At 27.0% G+C, this 24,504-nt stretch overlaps 1 protein-coding gene across 1 annotated transcript; it reads left to right on the forward strand.

Moving 5' to 3' along the window:
- The first annotated feature begins 1,500 nt into the window (after window positions 1-1,500).
- LOC145842716 (structural maintenance of chromosomes protein 2-like) lies at window positions 1,501-23,662 on the forward strand. Its single transcript, XM_082950195.1, has 24 exons — window positions 1,501-1,668; window positions 9,886-10,023; window positions 10,535-10,684; window positions 11,298-11,432; window positions 12,733-12,939; window positions 13,368-13,439; window positions 13,942-14,091; window positions 14,311-14,433; window positions 14,599-14,709; window positions 15,076-15,235; window positions 15,720-15,834; window positions 16,324-16,409; window positions 16,737-16,885; window positions 17,354-17,500; window positions 17,719-17,874; window positions 18,142-18,322; window positions 18,750-18,943; window positions 19,765-19,908; window positions 20,631-20,825; window positions 21,625-21,825; window positions 22,047-22,163; window positions 22,464-22,624; window positions 22,865-23,012; window positions 23,309-23,662. Exons 1-24 carry the CDS (start codon window positions 1,501-1,503, stop codon window positions 23,411-23,413), a joined length of 3,513 nt encoding a protein of 1,170 aa, XP_082806321.1. The 3' UTR covers window positions 23,414-23,662.
- The last annotated feature ends 842 nt before the right edge of the window (window positions 23,663-24,504 follow it).

Here is a 24,504-nt window from a genome sequence, read left to right on the forward strand (position 1 = left end):
TTTATTTACTACCACAAAATTATTTAATAATTCCTGTTACTTAAGTTTTTGAAAAAATTTTTTTAAATAAAAGTTATGGTTCTTTTTAACTTTACCCTTTTGTTTTAAAAGTTGTATAATAGTTGTTTACAAGAGGTATACAATATATTGAGTTGTTTAAATTTAATTACTACTAATAAATCTTTTTCAAAAAATATAACAAATCACATTTCATTTTTTTTAAATTTATTTGAATACCTTCAAAGTAAGGCTTTTCAAAAATTTTATCTCATTAATTTAAACTGAATTGAAATTGAAATAAAACTGTAGTGTAGTTTAAATATTTAAAATATAAAATGATGTAATAGTCCAGTGTAAAAATTAAGTAAAATATAAAACTTTGCTGTACTAATAAAACTTGTTAGATTAATTTAAAATTGAAATTAACCAGAAATAAAAATAAAACTAAAACTGCACATTTTAGAAACAAATTTTGAGGAACTAATTAATTTGAATTACTTAATATAAGGATTTGAAAAGTCTAGTTTGTTAGACCAACTGTTCTGGTTACATAAACTGGGCCTTAAATATTTAATGCATAAGGCTTCCAGAATATGTAGCTGAAAAGAGTTCACTGCTCTCACTAAAACTGAAAAGTTCTCTTCTTTATAGTTTGTTGCACACTCATGATTGTCCAATTGCAGAGAAATATTTTTTTTGCAATTTTCTCCGAATTACCATCAAACCAGTTTTTCAAGATTTTTGGAACATGTTAATTGATTCTTACATAATCCTATGAGATGTTTTTCCCATGTAGTCACTACCACAGTGACAACTAAATTTAAAGATAATGTTACTTTTTTCTTGGGTGGGAGAAACATTTTTGTAAGGTCAATCAGTATACAAAATTTTCACTGTGGTAGTGACTACATGGGAAAACATCTCAAAGCTTTCCCGTAAGAATTGATCAGCATGTTCCGCAAATCTTGAAAAGCTGGTTTGATGGTCATTAAGAGAAACCTCAAAAATATAGTTTTCTACAATTGGACAACATTTCTTGGACAATCATGAGTATGCAAGAAATTATAAAAAGAGAATTTTCAGTATTATTGAGAGCGGAGAACTCTTTTCAGTTATACCAAACTAGACTTTTTAAATCCTTAATTAAGTATTTCAAATTAATTAGTCCCAAAAGTTTATTTTAAAAATGTATAGTTTTATTTTTATTGCTGGTTTATTTTAATTTGATTCTAATCTAACAAGTATTATTAGTATAGCAAAGTTCTTAGTATTAGAATTTAGTTAATTTTACACTTGACTATTACATCATTTTATATTTTAAATAATAAGTTACAGTACAGCTTTATTTCAATTTCAATTCAGTTTAATTTAATGAGATACAATTTTTGAAAAGCCTCACTTTGAAAGTAAGTTTTATAAACTTTTTTATGTAGTACTTATCACTTTCATTTAATACTATCTTTTATAAAAACTATAATAGCAGCTTTGTTTGAATTTTAGATGCATATTAAAAATATAACGATTGATGGGTTCAAATCATATGCCCAGAGAACTGAAGTAAAAAATTTTGACCCATTTTTCAATGCTATCACTGGATTAAACGGAAGTGGAAAATCGAACATTTTAGACTCTATTTGCTTTTTGTTAGGAATTACAAATCTTTCTCAGGTACATTGTTTTTTTATAATTAGTTTTAAACAGAATTTGACTACTTAAGAATTATTTGATTAAGGAAAAAGATTTATAGTAATGAACTTAGTTTTAATTAGAACTAATAATTATAATTTATTTAACTTAGCATAATCTGTTTTCCTTTTTGATAATAGTTAGTTATATATTTTTTTCTTTCTATTCTTTTTTGTGTGGTATTATGATTCTTAATTTTTGCATCAAAGTTATTTATACATAGGTTTGTCAAAAATTTATTTTTACAAGTGTTAATGTTAGCACTTATATGAAAGCTTTAATTATAAACTACTAGCCATGTTTTATAGATTTGAAAAGCTTAAATTAAGTTTTGAGAAATTGAAGTAAAAAAAGTACCTGATACAACAAACGTACAATACACAAATTTGTGATTGTCAGTTTTCTAGTAAATTTAAAAATTCACTAAAAATACATATTCTTCTTCATTTTTAAGTAAGAGACCTCAAATTTTTAAGAAAATATCCTTTACTAGTTAAAAAGAATTTGTAAGTTTTTATTTAAAAATTTTTAAAATACAAAAGACAAAATTTTAAATAAAAAGCGAAAAACAAGTAATCTTTTTAAGAATACAAATAATAAGTCTTTGTAAATTTATCAGTTATATAAAATACTCCAAGTATTTTTTTAACATTTTAATATATTTTTACTGCTTGTTTTTTGAAAACAGAAGACTACTAAAAACAAAAACATAGTTTTACAACTAAGAACAACAAAAGTTTTAAAAACTAATAAGTGATTAGTAGGATTTATTTAAGTAAAATAGTATTCATCACAACACCAATTATTAAACAGAGGGTAGTACTTACAAAACAAATTAGTCAATTAACTAAATAAAAAACTTTTTTAAAACAATTTTTTTTTTCAACATAGTTATAAAAAACTCTTGCATTGAAAAGGTTTAAATATTTTAATCAATTGGTTAAAAAGAAGCTAAGGAGAACATAAACTTCAATAAACTTTTAAACATTTTTCATGTTCTATAATGAACCTAGTGAGCTGATGGAATTTGTTTGCTTATATATTTTAAAGAATAAAAATTTTATAAAAATAATTAACAAAAAAAAAGTTTTTTTAGATTTTTGTTATAAAAGTTTTGTTTTTTAATTTTTTTAAATTCTGTTCCAACAGATTTTTTTAAATATTGCAAGGAACACATCCTAAAAATTTGAGGTAGTTATCTAAAAAAACGTAGGAGAAGATAGATTTTTAGTGAAATAGTCTATTTTTGCCGTTTTAGTTTGCACCTGCCATAAAAAACCTCTTGTTGCCTCCAACTTTAACCGGCTATATCTCAAAAATTATTTTGAATTTTTTTAAATCTGTAAAAAGCAACTTGTAGCTTAGTAAAAACTGTATAAAATAAGATTAAAAAAAAGGGTTATTACCCCTCTATGCCCTTAAACCTTTTTTAAGCTATAAGTCTATAACATATATCAACAAACTTTTGCCCATGTGCCAAAACATTATTTTAACCTATTAAGTGTTTTTTAAACTGTAGTGTTATGTTTAAAATCAATCTTTCAACTAACATATTTCAAAAAAAAACTTGTTGAAAGTTGTTTAATATTGTTATTTTTTAGACCTGCCAGCCCTTAGTCTAGATCAGGGGTCGGCAAACTGCGGCCCGCGGGCCAATTGCGGCCCGCGAAGGGTAAATCTGCGGCCCGCGAGCATGTTATTTTTTTGAATTGAATGCGGCCCGCGAAAGAAAATTTTGTGGCCCGCAAGCATGTAAATGTGGCCCGCTGAGCAAAATTATATTTCTGGTTAAATTTTTTCGGTAATTTGGCTAAATTTGATTAGTTCGATTTTAAGTCTCTCTATAACATTCTAAAATTATTTCAAGTTATTACTGTTTTAGTTTAAAGTGTGAAAAAAACAGATTAGCGTTCTAACAGGATATGTTTCTCAGTTTCATGATAACTTCTTTTTTACAACAGTAAGTAAATATCTGAAAAAATAGTGTCAAGAGTGCTTGGATTTAATAAGTTGGTTATATAACACCTATTTATTAAATAAACTAAATGCAAATATTTTCCATTTTGTACAAAAGTAATGAACAGTAATTAACTAAAGTGTCATTTCTTTATAGCTTAGATATTCTTTTTCAATATTTTTTATACCTCAGTTTCTTTTATAGTTTTTTTATTTGTAAATGTTATATTTTAGTGTGAATACATTTAAAATAACATAGTAATAAGAAATAAGGTTCATATGACTTTTGTTTTGAAACATTTAAATTTTTCATAAGTTTTCTATGCACACCAACTTAAAAAAATGCTCATATTTTAAACCACTTTTTATTTAATACTTTAGTTAGTTTAAGTTTAGTTTATGCATACTTTTCTAACATCGTATTTATACATGTCATATCTAAATTTGTACAGACTCATTTAAAACAATATATATGACATAAGTTAATATAATTTTTGTTAGGTATACATTCCATTTTTCAAACATTGTTTTTTTCAAGCTAATTTAATTTTTATTCCTTGCATATCAATAAACACAATTGCTGTTTTTTCGAGCTACTTATTTAATATAAACTTGATATAGGGATAGTAAATTTATAAAGTTTGTACATTGTTAATTAAAATAGTTCAAATTCAAGCAAAAAAACACTAAACATTGCCACACACTCAGACAATCACTATTTGAAGACTTCAAAACTCAGGCAAACTAAGCCATTTTTTAAGTTTTTAGCTAGAATTGCTTTTTTTTATCCAAAAATATCAAATGTTTTTGTTAACTCAGGCTGGCTTTTTTGCTTCAAAGAGTGGCAAATTAAACTTATGATGTATGTTTTGCTCAATAAACAGTGTTAGTTTGAGTTTTGTTATATGTTAAATTTTAAGTCTTGCAGTTGATATAATTCAAAATTTTATTTATATTATTGTGTACATTAAAGAATGAACAATCAGTGTTGCCAAAAAAGTTGAATCCCGGAAAAGCTTTGAATTTGTGAATTTACGGTTAAAAATTCTAGAAAAAAGCTTTAATTTGAGAATTTTTGAAAAAACTTGGAACTTCAAACTATTTTTACATTTAAAGTAATGAAATTTCGATTTGACTCAAAAAAATTACCAAATAAATGTTTGTTTATTAAAAATATATTATAGTAGCTTAACAGTATTTTCTAATATTGATAAATGTTTTAAGACATTTTTTGAAACTTTAATTAAACTTTATACTAAAAATAAAAGAAGAAATTGTACTTTCAAAAACTCCGTGTTGGTACATTGCGCCTTTACTTAAAAAATTTCAGCGATTGTTGTGCTTCGCGTTGGAACTAAACCAAGAAATTCTTTTAAAATGTCAAAGTTAGTAAAAACATCTCTAATAAAAATTCTCAGATGAGCAATAGTTTTTCTATCAGTGCTCTCATGTTAAAAGTTTGATTAAGTCCTAATTTGATTTATGCGACTTTTTAACCTTAACGCATTTCCTAAACACGACTTCATGTTGTCATTGAAGAAACAAAAACAAAAGTTTTTCATTACCGCCAACATCGATTTTTTATAAAAATTTTCAATTATAAACGATAACTCATTTTAGGTAATAAGTTTTGCTACTTTGTTACTTGCCTTAACAATTTTTTCTGATTATTCTGTAGTTACTGAAGATAATAATGTGCTTTGTCGGAAATGACTTCGGTGATTTTTTTATTGTTTTTCGCAATAACTCCTAACTAACGCTTTTTTATTCTTGTAGCTCGTCTTATATTTTACAATTAATATTTTTAAATGCAATATTCTTATTGCAAATAAAGAATTGCTATCATGCTTAATAAAAAAAATTCTACTTCGCTAATGACTCAATAGAATTATATACTTTTGTTAAACTTGTGAAAGAAACTCAATTGTCCATTCCAGCTGACTTATATATTTTTGGTATGTAATTTATTTACTGTTAATAACCTTTGTTATTTCTTTATGTAGTGAACTTTATGTTAACTGGATTGCTAAACAAACAGGCTATTTTAAAAGCTTAAAAACTCAGGTGTGTGTGAAGCTTTTATTTTAAACACTTTAAAGAAATCTTCCAATTCTCAGAATAGTTTTTATGACTCTTGTGTAGTTTACTAATTGTATTTTTTCTTGTTTTCCTACACTTTGTGTACTTTTTGATAATGATGATATTTTAAATAGGTAATTAAGCTTGATTAACCACTATTTATTAGCTTTTTCTAATTTTAATAAATCTAAGCTGGTTTGATACATCTCAGACATTTTTGCTTTTTAGTGGCAACCATGTAAAAGTCTAATTACTAATAAATTATTTTATTAAAGTATTTGAGAATTATTTATGTTAAATCATTTGTTTTAGTTTTCTGGAATACAAACAGGTATTAATTTTATTATGTTAACTAATTACTAAATTTCTTAATGAGTGTAAATTATTTAACTCGCAAAAACTTTTTTCGAAGTAAATATTCTTAGAAATATGATAAGGTGTTGATGATATAACAAATGTATAAAAGTAACCCATAAATTGTCTTTCAAGTTAGGTTTTTATAGAGAGTTAGGTTGTAAGTAAAATTAAAAAAAGTATTAAGTTTAAATTGTTAAGTGCTTATGAGAGTACATATTTTATTAACAGATAGTACATATTTATTAAAGTATATAAGTCAATGTAAATCATAATCTAATGAATATTAATTTTAATAGGCATTCTATGTATAGCTAAAAGTCATTTTAAATAATAAGGTGAATAAAAATAAAACTTTTCTCTAGTGTGACAAAAACTAAAACCATAAGATTATAAATGTCACTAAAACTAAAACTGCGGCCCGCGAAGACTTTGGAAACTTGAAATTTGGCCCGTGACCACCAACTGCCTGCCGACCCCTGGTCTAGATCAAGTTTTCCTAAACTCATTTACAAAATCGCCCCCTTTTTGGAAAAAAAAATTGCACCCCAATCATAATTTATGCAGTAATTTTCCTCTTGAGTACGCACTTTTGAGCCAAAAAAGTTGTGTTTGAAATGTAATTTAGACTGGTACTTCTTTTGCACCTACTTTTGGGCTGTGTTCAAAGTAATTTGCAGGGCTTGAGAAAATAATTTGCAGTTATTTTATTATAAGCCTGGTAAATTGTTTTAAAATACTTAGTTATTAAAAAGCCTTATGTAATTAGTCCTGTTCAAATATGAATTGTTTTGAAACTAATTATCCCTTTAGGTTAGTGGTGGACAACTTTTTTAGTCTGCAGGTCATATCTAGTAAAAAATTCTTTCACGTGTCGACTTGTTAAAAAATATCCTTGCGGGCTGCGTTATTTAAAAAACTAACATAAAAGAAATTAGAAAATCTAGAGCAAAGTTGTAATAAAATGATCTAGTATCATTGTGATCTAGGAAGTGCTATTGTGCACTGAAAAGCAAATTGAAAGCCTATTTCAAAATAGTAAGTATCAAAAAACTAAATTTTATTTATTTTGCACAAGTAGTTTTCAAGTTACTTAGTGGACCAAAATTTGACTTGATCTCGACCGTACATTACCCATCTGAAATCTTAACTGAAACCTGACATTATAATAGTATCTGATATAATGAATTTTGGACATAGTGGTTAATGTGAAGTAACTTATTTTTGCCGCACAATATACTTAAATTATTGTGATTATCAAATACTTATAATAACAAGTAATTTGCATATACACTACATATTTAGAATATTTGATTACCATGTGAGTACATGATAATCAAAAATTACTTTTTTAAATTTTAGTAGTATAAGCTAAAAAACAAAATATTGATTTCAAAACTTAACTTACAAAATATATCTCAATTAGTTACAACAACTGTTTTATTCTATTGAAAAATTGACTTTAATATAGTTTTAATTTTTAGTCTAACTAAGTGACTTTTCAAAAAATAATTGAGAAAAACATCATGAGGTGATAGTTTACAAAAGATAACATAGATTTTTCAAACAATTTATGATCCCAAATAGCATATATGTCAGGTTATGAAATGGTGAGAGGGATTCCATTCATCTATGACCTATTTAGTTGTTAAATGAGAAATTTTATGAATAGAAATATATAATATACTTGAAAATAGTAGTCCTAAGCACTTGATTTTTTTTTTAATATTTAAGTAAACAAAGTGAAATTTTTTGTTTAAGTTTTACCTCAGGGTAAAATATTCAATAGCACGCTACAATTAGTAAAATAGCAAGCTAAAAAGTAAAATTTTATGACTGCCCAAAATTTTAAAATCGCCCCCCTTTTGCCATTTACTAGTTATTGCCCACGACTTACTAAAATCACCCCCAGGGGGCGGTACCGCCCACTTTGGGAAACCCTGGTCTAGATAAGCAAATAAATGTAGCACTTAACTTATAATTTTTTTATAGACTCAGTAAAAATAGTTTTAAACTAATATCATCAGTATGAAGTATATTTTAAAATCATATGCAAGATAAATGATCCATTTTATTATTTCAAAATAGTTTTTTTTGAATTTTTTATGTTAGAATTGAATTTATATTCTAATAAATTGTTATTAATATATGGTGTATATACGGCTTATGACATTTTATAACTTTATACAAACTTTATTTTAATTTTAGCCTTTAATTTTTAGCACATATATATATATATATTAAAGGTTTTATACAAAGTTCTGATCGATAGTGCTCGACAAATCAAATTGGAGCTTAATATTTATTTATTTAATTATATAAAAACTATAATTCAAACAGCTGTTTCACACATTGAAATGTAAAATTTCATGTGATCTTCAGTGAGTTGTAGTTGTAGTTGAAACAGCGTATTTCAAATTCAACTAATCGTACAATAAACTGTACCATTACTACGTCATAATTACTATCAAAAATTCTAAAATCGAAATTTCTATTCACTATTATAATAAACTACAACTCACTGAAGATCACATGAAATTTTACATTTCAATGTGTGAAACAGCTGTTTGAATTATAGTTTTTATATAATTAAATAAATATATATATATATATATATATATATATATATATATATACTTTCCAAAAGGAGGTACAAGCTGACGTAGAGGCTGTTATAATTTACCTTTGTAATTTAAGTAATTTTCACTTATTTCAAATAGTCACCTTTTCAATTATTACTATTTTCAAAAAAAAAAAAGGAATCAAACTTAAAAGCTTAAAGCAGTACTTAAATATCAACACTAACATAAGTTTGTGAATTTAGTATTATATATAGTTTTATTTTTACTGTTGGGTTTTGATACCTAAAAGTATTAATTGTTGCACAAAGTTTCTTAAATATAGAAATAAAAGATATAGTAATAAGAAATTGTGCTATTCAAAAAAAAAAGTTAAGTATATTGAAGAATAGTTGAAAAAAGTTATATAAGAAAAATTTCTTTTTAAAATTGTATCCTTGAGATTTTTTGTATAAATATTTGCTGTGGTGTTTTAATTGTTTTTCAAACTGTGTCATCTTAGAACTAAAGAGCGTCAGCTAAGTAAAAATTAAAATACTGTAAGGTTTATTTGTAACATAATTAGTCTTTCGTATACTTTATCATTGAATATAAAAAGTGTTGAAGATAACCAAGCATCATGTTTTAATGAGATTGAATTAAATTAAAACCAAAAAAAATATTGGGATTCAATTTATTTGCTTTTTAATTTTTTATATAGATTTATTTTTAGTATTACACAGCTTGAGTAAATAACATAAGAAATAAATATTTAGATAATTTAATTTAGACTTTTATTTAGACTTTAATTGGATTTGATTTTGGCTAATTTTTTGTATTTAAAGTTCGAAAATATAACTTTTAAACTAATTTATCCATAGTTTGTAATTTAAAATTAAATTGCTTAATTTGCATGGTTATAATAATTATCAATTTTGTTTAATTTAAATGATTCTAATTATTAAAACTTAAGTAAAATTCAAGTTCAATTACTTGTATAACTACAATTATGTTTATGACTTTAACTCTTATGAAACTAAAGAGTCTGTATTGAGACTATAAAAGCTAGTATTGATAAAAGCCTAATATAATTAACGCACACTAAAACTCAGTATAAAACAACAGTAAACAAAGGTTTTTTAATTTTATTCATTAATTTATGATATTTATTAAGTTGAAAATGTTATACTTAAACTCATCACCCTTCTTCTGGGTTAAAAGGTTCAAATGCATATGATAAAGTACTTTTTAGGTTCGTGCTTCATCATTGCAAGATTTGGTTTATAAAAATGGACAAGTTGGTATTACTAAAGCAACCGTATCTATAACATTTGATAATAAAGATCAATCGAAAAGTCCGATTGGCTATGAATCATACAAAGAAATTACTGTTAGTTTTTTTTTGTAATTGAAATATTAATTGTTTAAACTTGTTCATTAATTAAACTGTTCAACAACATAAACTACTTTTATTTTTCACTAAGACGTTTTTTTAACATCATAAAATTTAACAAATATTACAAATGATGATGTGTTAAAGGAGTGATGATGTTATAAGGATTGTTGTCATAGAATTCTTAATTTCGATTATCACTCATCCGTATACGTTTTATTTTGTATTTTAATATAAAGTACAAAACATTGATAGCTTTAATTTCTTGACACCCCAATGACATTATCAATTTTGCTCCTGCTCGTGACACAATGTTATTAAACTTATTTTTAATTTACATACAAACATTATACTTCTTAATACATTGTTAAGTAAATTAGAAAACGTTAAATTTATTAACTTTTTATTTTACAAACAAACGTTTTCATTTTAATTTCAATTGTATGTATGTAATAGTTTTAAGTGAAGGTAAAATTGACTTGTTGTAAAAAATAATAAATTGTTTCAGATAACGAGACAAATAGTGATAGGAGGAAAAAACAAATACTTGATAAATGGTGTGAACGCACAAAACTCCAGAGTTGCGGATTTGTTCAGGACAGTTGGTTTGAACGTCAATAATCCCCATTTCCTCATCATGCAGGGCAGAGTTACTAAGGTTATTAATTTTTTTTTTACCTTAATTATATTAATGCAAGAAATTTAAAGTGTTAATATATTAGATTCATTGAGCTACAGTTGTACATATACAATGTTTTATTTTGCTTTCAAGTACTTTTTTGTAGCAAACAGAAATACCTTAAGTACTAAAGGTAAATTAATAGATTACTGTTTGAGCAAAATTTTTCTTATTATCACCTTTTTTGCATTGAAAAAGTGTACTAGAAATAGAAAATATTAAAAAATAATTTAACATAATATTTATCTCCAAACTATAAGATAATAAGGTAACATTATAATAATATAACAATAAAGTAAAAAGTAAATTTATTAAATTAATTTTTTACTTGTTTGGTATGTAAATAAACAATATATATAGTAACTGTTAAAAAAGAATTAAACATGAGTATAAAAAAAAACTAACTTTTCAAATAGAAATCTGTGCAATATAAAATGTGATGGCTTTTACTTTATTATGTTTAAAACTAAAGTATAGTATTTGAGACTTAGTTAATGCAGTGATTTTTTACCAACAACTAATGTACTTAACTGAATAATTAATATCAGTCTGAAAATTTAAACTAAGTTTTAAATAACAATTGTTAAAACAGGTGATGAACATGAAACCACCTGAAATTTTGTCGATGATCGAAGAAGCGACAGGTACCTCGATGTACGAGCAGAAGAAAATCTCAGCTCAAAAAATGATACATAAAAAAGAAACAAAACTACAAGCCATAAACAATGTAATTTGATTATTAATTATTTTAATTTGTGGAACTATTTTTATAAGAACATGTTGTAAGACCCTCTAGACCAGCGGTTCTTAACTGAGGGTAATTTTCCCTGTTTTAGGGGGTAAATATTTTTATTACAAGTTACGTAAATAAATGTTTTTTAATTATCTTTTAATTTATAAGTTAGTATTTAATTGTGATTCTTTTGAAGTTAAATAAGTTCTTTCAACAGTTACTCTTTAAATTTTACGATTTTTTATATTAATAAGCTTAAAGTTTAAAAAACTTATTTTTTTCCTCAAAATTGAATACTATTTTGTATATTGGGGGGTAAATTTGGTAATAACCTTCCAAAAAGGGGTAAAACATGAAAAAAGGTTAAGAATCGCTGCTATATACGTTTACTTGCATCACAGTTTGGCAAAAATTAAGCTTTTTGGAATCGAATGGTTCTTAAAGCATTGCTTTCTTGCACTTAGATTATCTGGTCCCAATCAAGTGCAAAATTTATAAGTTTTATAGCAGCTAGGTTTTAGTAAGCTTAATTTATAAAGGCACTGCTTTGAAAACAAAATTGAATATATCTATAAAATTGTAGTCAAATGACATTTGTGACTTGCAGTAGCTTTAAAAATAGCTATTGTCACTTATATTACCACATAAATAAACTTATTGACTTTTTATTAATAACATTTAGTTTACTGCAGATGTTTTTGTGTCAAAACTTTATTCCGACTAAAGGCGTTTCACTGCTCTCAAACAAATCTAAGAACATATTCATGTATATTCCGATAAGCTTAGCTTATCAGGATCTCTAGGATTTAACGCCTTTTAACGTTACATCTTATAACATTTAGTTTAAGTATTTTAAAGAAATTATTTCAAAGAAATGAGTTAGAGTATACAATTTGCTGGTAGTCATAAAATAAGCTTTATAATAAAGATTATTATAAGATATTGATCTGCATGATAAGCTTTTTTATAAGATAGAGGGTCTTCTTACTATATTTCAACAATGTATCACAGATTTGTTCATACTACATATATAAATATCATTTTTTACTTAAAGTTTCATTTTTACCTGACTTACATTTTAAGCATCAAATAAAACTTAACAGAATAAATAACTTAAAAAGGTTTATATACCCTACAGATATTAGACGTCTTTTCACTTTGCTTAAACAATAATACAAGATTTGTACATACTACATGATATTTGTTAAGTTGTGTTTTTTAATGTAGTATAATACTTTTCCTTACCTCACCTACATTTTAAGCACAAAAACTTTAAAATAATCATAAAATTCAGACATTGGACGAGGAGTTGCAGCCGACGCTGAAGAAGTTGCGAGAGGAGAGGGCAGTGTTCATGAAGTACCAGAAACTGCAGAGGGAGCTGGAGAGAACTCAGAAGTTCCTGCTGGCTTACAAGTTCCACATCGCCACGTGTCACGTGGAAGGAGGGGAGGAGAAGCTGATGCAACTCACCAACCAGAAGAACGAACTCGCCAAAAAGGTACTTTATATTGAGTGGCTACAATTTAATTAGTTTGCTTTGTGTTTCAACTCGTTTAATACAAGTTGAGAAATAAAAGCAGTCATCTTTTATCAAGTTGTTTTAAATAAAATTAAAATTGTTCACGTATCAAATTGTTATTATAAGTGAACATGTAAAATACATTAGAGAATATAGTTAGTATAAATAACTTAAACATTATTATTTGTTAAAATACTCAACACCATTAACCATCAACTTAATTTTAATTATCTCAAAATTAGTTTTCAGGTTTTTTGGTACTAAAATTCAACGTAAGCTATGATAAATACAATATGTAGGCTTGCTTATGTTTTGTTACAGTCTTAACGATGGTAATACAAAAAATTAAGTTATATTTATTTAAAAATAATCAGCTTGTTATTTAATTAGCTTATTATTTTCAAAAGGCAGGTCAACTTCACGATCAAAAGGAACAACTGGTCAACCTCATCGAAAGTCAGGAAGGCATTTGCAGTGAGGTGAGTTGACTTCTTTTGTACTACTTAATTGAATCATTTTAAATAAGTGTTTCATCAATTTAAGTATTGTTATATGTGTTAAACATGGTTTGTTTTTTTTATATAAAGTTTTAAAAATCAACAAAGTTCATTAATAGTCTCTTTCAAAACAATTTTCAAATATTGGTTGTAAATTCGTAAGGACAATGACAAACTGTCAATAATGATGTTGTAAATAAAACTGTTTCAGCATTTAATATGATAAACACTAAAAAGGTCACATTTTAGCAAGCTCTGCACATCTATCTTTAAAAAAGTACTGAATGTGTTTAAAACTGTTTTATGAGAGTTATTTTACTTACAAAATGGCTAAATTATTTTAAATGTTTATTGTTACATCGATTCTTTCATTACATTTAAAATGATTCAAAAACATTCACATCAAGCCTGACTGATAAGCTAATGCGTTACTACAAATTATTTATTTTGCAACATATATACACTCAATCACAAAATACTACAGGAAGCGGAAAAGGCGTTGAGAGAGCTTTCAGAGCAGCTGCTGGAAGTGCAGAAGACCGAGGCGAAGGTGCAGTCCAAGCTGAAGAACCAACAGGAACAGCTGAAGAGCGACAGGAAAGATCTGAAGTTTGTTGAAAAAACCGCTCGTGATGTCAGTTTGCTCTTGTTTTATATATAATATAATAAATATTAAAATAATAATATAAAAAAATTGTCAATTTTATTAAAAGTTATTTTAAAATAGTTAAAATTTTATTAAAACTGCTCGTGATGTAAATTTCTCCTTATATATCGTTTGTCTATTGCACAGTATTTAGCTTTTTGGTAAAATACTTTGTTTGTACAAGTGCATTTATTTTTTCACAAACAGTGCGAAAACGAGCTGGCAAAGAAGAACAAAGCGTTGGAGGACAAGTTGCTGACTTGCCAGAAATCGCAGGAGGAGTTTAAAAGTCAGGAGCTGGCGCACGCGAACGCTCAGAAAAAATTTCAGGTTAAAGCACTTCTAAAAATAATATGTTTTTGATTTTTATGTTGTATGTATAAAATAAGTTTAATATCGGTTTGTTTTTGAATTAGAAGTACATAAACATAATTCATTTAAAAAAGGTATATTTCACATGCTTATGTATTACGTTTCTAGTAATTTTTATTTCAGGCAATATCAGCGGGACTGGCCATAGCGGACGACGGAGAGGAGGCATCTTGGAAGCAGCAACTGCTGAACACAAACAACAAGATATCCGACCTCAATACCGCCATCAAGCAAGTATGTGAAAATTTCCATGATTTGTTGAAGTTTGTGTGTGTGGTAGCAACCAAGAAAATGGTTTTTAGTATTTTGAAACTGTAAGAAACCATAAAATTAAATAACAATGAAAATGTTTTTAGTTGTTTGCTAGTTCAGAGGTGTAAAGTAATAAATGTTTTCTTGATTTATACTAAATTTCATGCTTAATTAAATTTCACAAAATAGTTATGAGTTTCTCAAAAACTATTTCATACTAGTTATTTATTTTAAATATACAATTACTGTTGTTTTTATAAGTAATTTCCTTAATAAATACAATTTCATTATATGTTTAAATCATTATCCTTCAAATTCGATAAGTTATTTCTTTTTCGCATTTTTCAGACGCGCATGAAACTGAACCACACGAGAGCTCAGCTGAAGTCGAAGCAGGCCGAACTAAAGAAGCTGGGCAGGAGTTCGACCAATGAGACGAGGCTTCTCAAGGAAGCCGAAGGAAACCTGCAGAAGGTGCAGAAACAAATGCAAGCCATCCATTACAGAGGTTTTATGCAATGAAATAAAACTTGATACTTAAATATTTTATCTGTACAAGTTTTATTTAAACTATAAAAATTAATTTAAGTTTTTTTACTTAGATAGCTGATAAAAATAATTGTTTTAAATGAAATAAAGGTAAATATTAAGTTTATAAAATAGTAAAGATCTCTTCTTTTCCATGTAGCTGAGATTAGCATATGTTAAAAACTGATATTCTATGTTGGAGCATTATTTGTTTTATTAAAACTTTTAAGTCTTGTATTAAAAGGAAACTGATTTTAATAAAGTAAAACTAAAAATAAATTTGTACAGATTCTTTTACTGTATAAATAAATCAACAAAATAGTTATTACTTTATACCTTTAAGATAACTAAGAAATATTAGTTACTATTTTTTTTTCTACTATTTGGTTTAGTATAATAATTTAATCAATATTAGTTTCTTAAACTCTAGCAAGTATGTATATACTAAACTTAATTTTAAACAGAAAACGAGTATGAGGAGTTGTGCAACACCAAACACAATCTAGACGGTCAGCTGAACCAACTTTATAATGAAAGAAGCAATTTGCATTCCAAAATGAAGCTCGAGTTTGATTTCAGGTTTTTGTTGTTTGTACGAGTATGGTGCGGATCTAAATTTAATCTTTCATATATTTTTACTTTCTCATTCACTTTTTTAGACTTTAATTGTAGTTTCATTGATGTGTCACAATAAAACAGTTTCTTACAAAAAATTATTTTTTCTGATGTAAACTTTAGGTATGATATATGAGTTAGAAACTTCTTATTTAATTGAGTTTGATTTCAGGTTTTTGTTGTTTGTACGAGTTTTATGTGGATCTAAACTTAATCTTTCATATATTTTTACTTTCTCTTTCACTTTTTTAGACTTTAATTGTAGTTTCATTAATGTGTCACAATAAAACAGTTTCTTAAAAAAAATATTTTTTTAATATAAAGTTTTAGGTAGGATATATCAGTTAGAAACTTTTTTACTTACGTTTCACTAAACGAAGATTTCAGTCTTTATAAGACAGGAACAAAACTACGAATACTTTTTTTTTTATAAATTTTTTTTTAATTTTTTAGAAATCCTGATAGAAACTTTGATCGCTCAAGAGTCAAGGGACTCGTAGCTGAACTGTTTACTGTTACTCACAATGAAAACACCACTGGTTAGTTTTAAACTATCTTTCAAGTTTTAATATAAAGCACATGAGTTTAAGAGTGAACTAAATATTTAGTTTTTGTTATTAAAAATTATTTAGATAGGATTTATTTTTGTATAAAAAGTTGATAGTTATTAAAAAAAATATTATTTAAATTAAACAAAAAGAAAAAAGTGATACAAGATTCGATGCAGCTTGAAAAAAAATTAGTCATTTAGTAATTTATTTTAGTTATAATCTACTTGTCAAAATTAAAGTTTTAAGTTAAAAAAAAAAGCAAGCAAGCTAAAATAATTATTTTTTCAAAACACAAGTTTTATACTGAACTTACAGCATTGGAAGTAACCGGTGGGGGGAGGCTGTTCAACGTGGTTGTGGATACAAGCAGCACCAGTCAGCTTCTCATTGATAGAAGGTGCACCAAGGGAAGAACCACTTACATTCCCATCGATAAAATGCCCGGCCACAGACTCAGCCAAAATGTTTGATTTTTTGCTGTATTTTGTAGTAATTTAAATAGTTGTAAAAATCTACGTTATTATTACTTAGTATTTTTTGTGTAAAATATTTTGATTTTAGTGATAGAACTAAAATGCTGTAACAGAAAACCATGTTAGATCAAGTTATTTTATTAAATTATTTTTTTAAATTATATTCGTGACATAGTTATAATTAACGTGTTATGTTTGCAGTTTTTGTTTTTATCAAAAAATATCTTTATTTAAGATTTTTCATTTTTGCAATATAAGCATTTAACTTTCTACTTCTTTTAAAGTTTTAAATAGACCAAAGTATCTTTATTGAATAAGTTGTTTTTAATGTTTATAGACACGTTGCAAAAATGTTACTTTTTTTACATTGATTTTTAAACGTCTTGAAATGTTTTCCAAACATAGTTTTAAGTAAATTCAAATTTTATACATCGTGTACTTACCTTGTAAAAATTGCAGATTATAGACAAGGCGAAGAGGTTAGTGGGAGCAGCAAATGTTGATCTGGCTCTCGATCTTATTGATTACGATCCTTCGCTTGAAAATGCAATGAGATTTGTGTTCGGTTCCACGCTGGTCTGCACCGATATTGAAGTTGCCGCTAAGGTTAGTTGTATATTGATTTAAAAAAATCAAATGGTTTTTAAAAAATTCTTTTGTTATATTATTTATATATGGCACTGTGATTGTATATTGTAGAATCCAAAAATGTTACCCTTTACAACAGTATTTTGAAATTTTATTTAACTGGTTTTTTATGAAGTAAACATTAAAATTGCTATTTGAGATGTATTCAATAACTAATGTTTGCTAATTTCTTATAGTTAGCATACCATCCGGAAATAAAATGCAAAACCGTCTCTTTGGACGGTCAAGTAGTCAATCCCTCTGGTAGCTTGTCTGGCGGTAGCAAACCTACCAGTTACTTGTGGGCATTCACGAAGAACAGAGAAATAAAAAGACAAATATTAGATATAGAGGTTTGTCATTATTTTTATCACATGGTTTTGAAATAAAATCTTTTTGCATTAATTTAAAATAAAATTAGTTTTACCTAACTCTAATTACAAACACTTGTTAAGGTTATCAATATTGATTTTTAAACTTTTTGCGTTTTAATTAAAGTTTGTTTTTTTAGTTTTTTTTTCCATAGATTATTGTAAATAATTTTGAATTTTGATTTACTATTGTGATATTGTACTAGATATCAAAACTCATTTTTGCAACTTAAAACAAAATTTAAACAGCACCAACTGAAAGCTCTGGAAAAGAGTTTGATTCAAGCGAACGAAAGCAGAGACAGGTATTTCAAGCTGAAGCCGAAACTGAGTCAGTACGAAGTGGAAATTGAAAACTTGAAGGCCAGATTGGTGAACACCTCTCAAGCTAAACTCGAGCAGCAGTGCAATGATCTCTCCAATGATAAAGGTATTTTACAAGTGATAACTATGACTTATGATGTCAAATAATTATTAAACTAAATTTTTATTTTTAGTATAATCAATATAAAAATATTTGTTTACACTAGTACTTTGTATATTATTTGTTGCTAGCTCCACTTTTTAATTACTTTTTTTTAATTAAATACCAATTAAAAGTTGCGTACTGAATTTTCACAGCAGTCGAAATAAATATTATGACTTCAGACCAGCAAGTAAAGACTTCTTGTACTGAATAAATATCAAAAAACATTTGTCAATAAATTGTTAAAGTGTTTTTTTTTTTTGATCATAGTTCATTGTACATATTTTTTTAGCTCTACGTATTAAATTTGTATTTTATTCTTAATTAAATAATAAATAATAAAATCTCTGAGTACTAATTTTTTTCATCAATTAAAACCGCTGATTTGCAGACCAGCAGAGCGAGCTGCTGCTTCAATCAGAGAAGGAGCTGGGCGAGGCGACGGAGAAGTCGGAGGAGCTGCGGCGGAAGATAGAGGACGCGCCGGCGGAGAGGGAGAAGGAGCTGAAGAAGGCGGAGCAGGAGGTGGAAAGATCGCGGAAGATGGTGGAGAAGATGCGGAAGAAGTTCGATGACAACGAAGAAGTTTGTTTGATGTTGAATATTTTTGTTTTGTTTGTTGAATAATTTTAAAGAAGTTTGTATTGTTTATCTCAAGTGCATTTTCTTGCTGTTTGAATTTCTCCGGTTGCAACGATGAGTTATTTAAATGACGCTAGAAGAAGTTTGAACATTTTTTAGCTAGTATTATACATTTCAAATTCATTAGTGCGTTTTTCGTACTTCTAGCCTACTAATTTCGTACTAATGTGGGCTAGAAATCCCACATTGATAATTGTCGATTTATTATACGAAGATTTTGTAACATTTTTCTTGTTGTAAGTATTCTAAATTTTTGTGTGCGCTTTTCGTATCTATAAATTCAGACGGTTGCGCCGATAGTTTATTTAAGTGACGCATCAACGGTCGGTGATTTGAAGGAGAGTTGGAGTAAACAGAAATATGTATATTTTTAAACGTATAAAAAAAAAGTATTTTACTGTTTGTACTTAAAAATCGTTACTGTGTTGAAAGATTTTTATTTTGATAAGATCAAAAAATTTAGTTGTTTTGTTAGTGAAGAAATTAAGTTTGCTCTGCTTATAATTTTCTGAGGTTAAACTTATTTTACGAAACGAAAGATATCTAATTTTAGGTAACATTTTTTAAATGATATGAACATTTATATAGATTTAATCGTAGTGTAGTTAGTTAAAATTAAAATAAATATTCAACAACATTAAAATAAACAATAAGCGATCGACAAATACTCAAATAGTTTAAACATTTATAAGTCTTACATCATAGTATGGTCGACAATTGATAATAATAATCAAGATTTCATTAAATAAATAACCAACCAACAGATACTAAACACACTGAAGCTTGAGATCCAGGAGCTGGAGTCGGAAGTGGCGGGGAGTAGTGAGAAAGTTGACAAGGCCAAGCAGGTCATCGTCGATTGTGAGAAGAAAATCGAGGAGTTGACGTCGATCTTGAAAGAAGAAAACGTTAGTTGAAAAAATTATTAATTTACAAGATATGTTATTGCTGTGCAAAATTCGTATAAACTTATGAAGGAAAACTAATATGTTGTGTATTAAAGATCAAGATTTATTTACTACAAAACAAAATGAAAATAACTTTCTAGTACTTATGTTTATTTCAGTACAAATTGTATCTCTTACTTTTTACCAATAACGTAGCCTCTTACGTGCAAATCATATTAATGTATACTTTTTTGTGAAAAGCACGCTTTTGTTTCATATATTTAGCTTAAAAATAATCAACTTTTTTAGCTTTAGTATGCATGCATATTTATTAAATCACTACTAAAATATAACATTTGAATATAAAAGTTTTGATAAACTCTTTAAATATATATAAATATGTATAACAAAAGTTTATTAATTTTTGCTTTGTGGGGAAAGTTGAAACAATATTATTAAAACATACTTTAGAAGAAAACTAGTCTTTTTTAAAGTTAAAAAACTGTGTTTTTTACTGTATACTGTGTTTTTTTAATGAAGTAAACATTACTTCTTGCACTATTTTTTAATCTTTTATTTTGTACTAGTATTTACTATACGAAGATACTTAATGTTTAATTCATTCACAATACCTAAAACAAAAATAGTTGAAAATTTTGAACAAAATGCTGTAAAATCTCAATTTTAGTAACACTCAATTCATAACATGTACACCATTTAATCAACAACATGTATTATTCCAGTCAAAAGTCGAGGCTTGCTCCAAGACCATGGAGGACCACAGGAACAAGTTGCGGGAGGCGAGGAGGGAGATAGGGAGGCTGTCGCAACAGCTGAAGCAGCTGGAGAAGGAAACCGACAAGCTGAAGGAGCACAACCAGGACATAGAGGAGAAGATCGGCAAGGCGGGAGACGACAAGAGAAACGCCATCAAGACCGTTTGTTGTTATATTTGTTTTTTTACTTAAATTATTTTTTTGTTTATAGTTTAGATGTGCAAACAAAAATGTGCAGATTAAATATTTAATTATTAAAGTTTCGGTAGCAAAAAAGTTCGACCTTTTCACGTATAATAAAACATTATTTTATATTTTATTATAATATTTTATCAACTATTTTATTATACGTGAAAAGGTCGTTTTTTTTTTGTCTCCTAAACCTGGTAGTAGATAAAATATTTAATTTGCACATTTTTATTTAAATAAGCTCTTTAAATTTCAGTAAATCAAGCAATCTTTTTAAGTTAAGACAAACAGCTCTACAGTTTTGATGTGTAGAAAATTTGAATAGCTTCAACTGTGCAATTTATTCTGATAGAAAAAGGATAAAATGGCTAAAAAACAGACAAGTTTTTAATTCAACGCTGAATTTTTGTTTGGCTTTTATATTCTCAACCATAAATACGTTTTGTACTGCTACTTAAGCTGTGTAGAAAAACTTGAATATTTATAAGTGTAAATTTTTCTGACAGAAAAAGTTTTTAACAGCTTTTTAAAAACAGACAAGCATTTCAAATCAAACTCTTTTTTTATTTCACCTCTGGATACAAATTTCAATGAAATATAATATTTTATAATTAAAACATTAGATATCAAACAATTTCTTACACTGCCGTCATTTAACGTCTGCTATTGCGTTTCTTACGATCAATAATTAAAATTAGTTTGCAAAAACATTCAACTCAATAAAAGTGAAAGATCTAGCAGCTAATTATTTCTAAAATTTTCGATAAAAAAGGTGCAAGATCTTCTGAGGGATTGCGAGTGGATGGAATCGGAGAAAGAGAACTTTGGGGTTTCCGGGACAATATACGATTTCAAGGAGAACGATCCAAAAGAGGCGAACAAAAAGTACAGCAAGTTGAAGGTGGATGTGGAAAAACTGGAAAAAACTGTGAACGTCAAGGCCATGCAGTTGCTTGATAAGTGCGAAGTTAAGGTGAATTTTTACGTAAAATAAAATATTAAATACCATTTATTAGTTGTATAATTTTTTTTAATTATTTTTTTTAAAGTTTTGAATGTAAGGGTAAAAAAAACTAAAAAACTAACACCTTAGATTGGTGATAGCTAAAAACCTTTGTGTTTGATGATCGAAATATATTTTTAGTAATTTGACCTTGATCAGAAAATTAGCTTCCAACTCGTCTTTTTTTACAGTGTAACGAATTGCTTGAGAAGAAGCGAATAGTGGAAAGTGACAAGTCGAGAATTGAAAAGACCATTTTCGAGCTCGACCAAATGAAAAATGAGGCAGTGACTCAAGCTTATGCTCAGGTTCAAATAAAACATTTTTACATTTTTTAATTAATAATATTAATAGTGAAGAAAAATTATATTTTGTAACAACTGTTTACCAATATTGTACTTTCTAAACTAAAGTTGTTAAGCTTATTAGTAAATGGGTATAAAATGATTTGGTACTACAAGTCAGCTTAAAAATATTATGTAATCGAAATAAAAAGAAGCATCTTAAGTATATAACTATAATACAGTATTTAAAGTAATATGCTTAAAACAAAAAAAAAAGATTTAACCTTGATCTGTGTAAATTTTTCAATTTATACTGTGTGACAGGTGAACAAGAACTTCGGAAGTATTTTCTCCACACTGCTGCCGGGAGCCACTGCCAAACTTTCTCCCATGGAGGGCTGCAGCGTGCTGGCCGGGTTGGAGTTCAGGGTGGGTTTCGGAGACGTTTGGAAGTCAAACCTGAACGAGCTCAGCGGTGGACAGAGGTGAGAATTATATTTTTAGTTATTTATTTATATTTTGTCGTTGTCATGCGTGGCTGTAACATTTTATCATTATATTTTTTATCGTTATCGTTTATCATCATTATATGATCGTTATATTTTTTTTTAAGTTAACAGTATCTTTTAGTAGCTTTTTAACTAAAATATTTTAAACTCTGACGATGCTATTGTATTACTAAAGTTACTAAATTTTTTTGCCAAATAAAACATATCATGATTCAGATCGCTGGTGGCACTCTCGCTCATTCTCGCCTTGCTGTTGCTCAAACCTGCTCCCATCTACATCCTCGATGAGGTGGATGCCGCGTTGGATCTCTCCCACACGCAGAACATCGGCAGGATGCTCAAGGATCACTTCAGGCACTCACAGGTTTGTTTTGAGAGGTGTTTAGCGATAGTTTTTTTTTCATGCTTAATTTGGAATAAAGTTTTAATATTATATTAGTTTTCTACGTTAAATTATTTTTTGTTGAACAGTTTACTAAAACTTTTATTACAGCATACACCTGCTAGATTTAGTGTTCAACTTTATATAAAAGATTTTTACTTAAAAAGTTCTTTGATTTTCTTTAGACTCAGTTATTCTAACTCATATGAATTAAGTCTCACTAATTTAAAAGTATAAGTATAAGAATAAAGTAAAAGTCTCACTAATTTTTCATACAGTTTGTGGTGGTATCGCTGAAAGACGGAATGTTTGACAACGCGAATGTTTTGTTCCGAACCAAGTTCGTAGATGGTGTGTCCACAGTGTCAAGAGTCAGCAAATAAACATGTTTGTTTTTATTTTAGTAGAGATCTGTTTGGTTGTTTTGATGGATTATGAACTTTTTATTTGAAGAAGGTAGTTAAGAATTTGGTTTTGAATTTTTTCATACTTATTGAGTTTTACCTTTAGTTACAAAAAAAAATTGAAATGAGGTATATAAAATTTAAGGTGTTACTTTTTATCTTTTGCATTTCTATAATGTTTGCTTTCTATATATTTCAATTATAAAAGAAAACATTTTCTAACTAATATTTTTTAGGCTGTAATAAGCAAGTATGTATATATTTTTTCTTATAGTTTAAATTTTTTAAAAATCTGTTAATTTGAACATTTAAATCATAAAGGTTATTCAAAACAAAAATATTGTAGTAATAATAAGTTTAAAAACCTAAAAGTTATATAGTATTCAGCTGATCGTTTATTAAGTTTAAACTTAAAATTTATTTTTTAATGATTCAGGTAAAATTGAATTTTTATTGTTGTTGTATAAAAGTCATTTACACTCGTTTTTGCTTTGCATTAATAAATACATTTGTTGACATTGTTTTGCATAAGTTTCTTGTTTTAAGATTGTATTGTTTGTAATTAGTTGTATAGCTAAATCTTTTATATTTTATAGCGTATTATTTAACTTATAGAAAGTGCTATTTAAAAGTAGCATCACATTTTGCCTTCATTACTGAATCTAATAGTTTTAATTGACAATTGGGTAAACAAAATAAAAGTTTAAAAAAATATATTTTACTTTTGTACCATTTTCTATAAAAATATTAATAAATTGACGCAGTTATAGTTACACTAAAAGGTTCTGTTTAAAAGGTCCATCACGTTATTACTATAAGTTAACATTTGATATTATAAAAACTCTATTTAATTTACCTTTTTTTTATAGAACCATTACACTTTAACTAACGCGTTGTAAAGAATGAGGTAAAGCTTAAGAAACAGTTTGTCTTTAAAAATCAAATGATTTTTAATTCTCGTCTCAAATTGAATACAATTCGTTCATATTTATTTATTCAACGATTTGCAGATATATAGAAGCTCCCTCTTTTAAAAGAATAGGATTTAATATTGACCTAAAAGTTTTGTT

Source organism: Thalia democratica, chromosome 8, assembly GCF_965202585.1.
Source record: "Thalia democratica chromosome 8, ktThaDemo2.hap1.1, whole genome shotgun sequence".
NCBI classification, from domain to species: Eukaryota; Metazoa; Chordata; class Thaliacea; order Salpida; family Salpidae; genus Thalia; species Thalia democratica.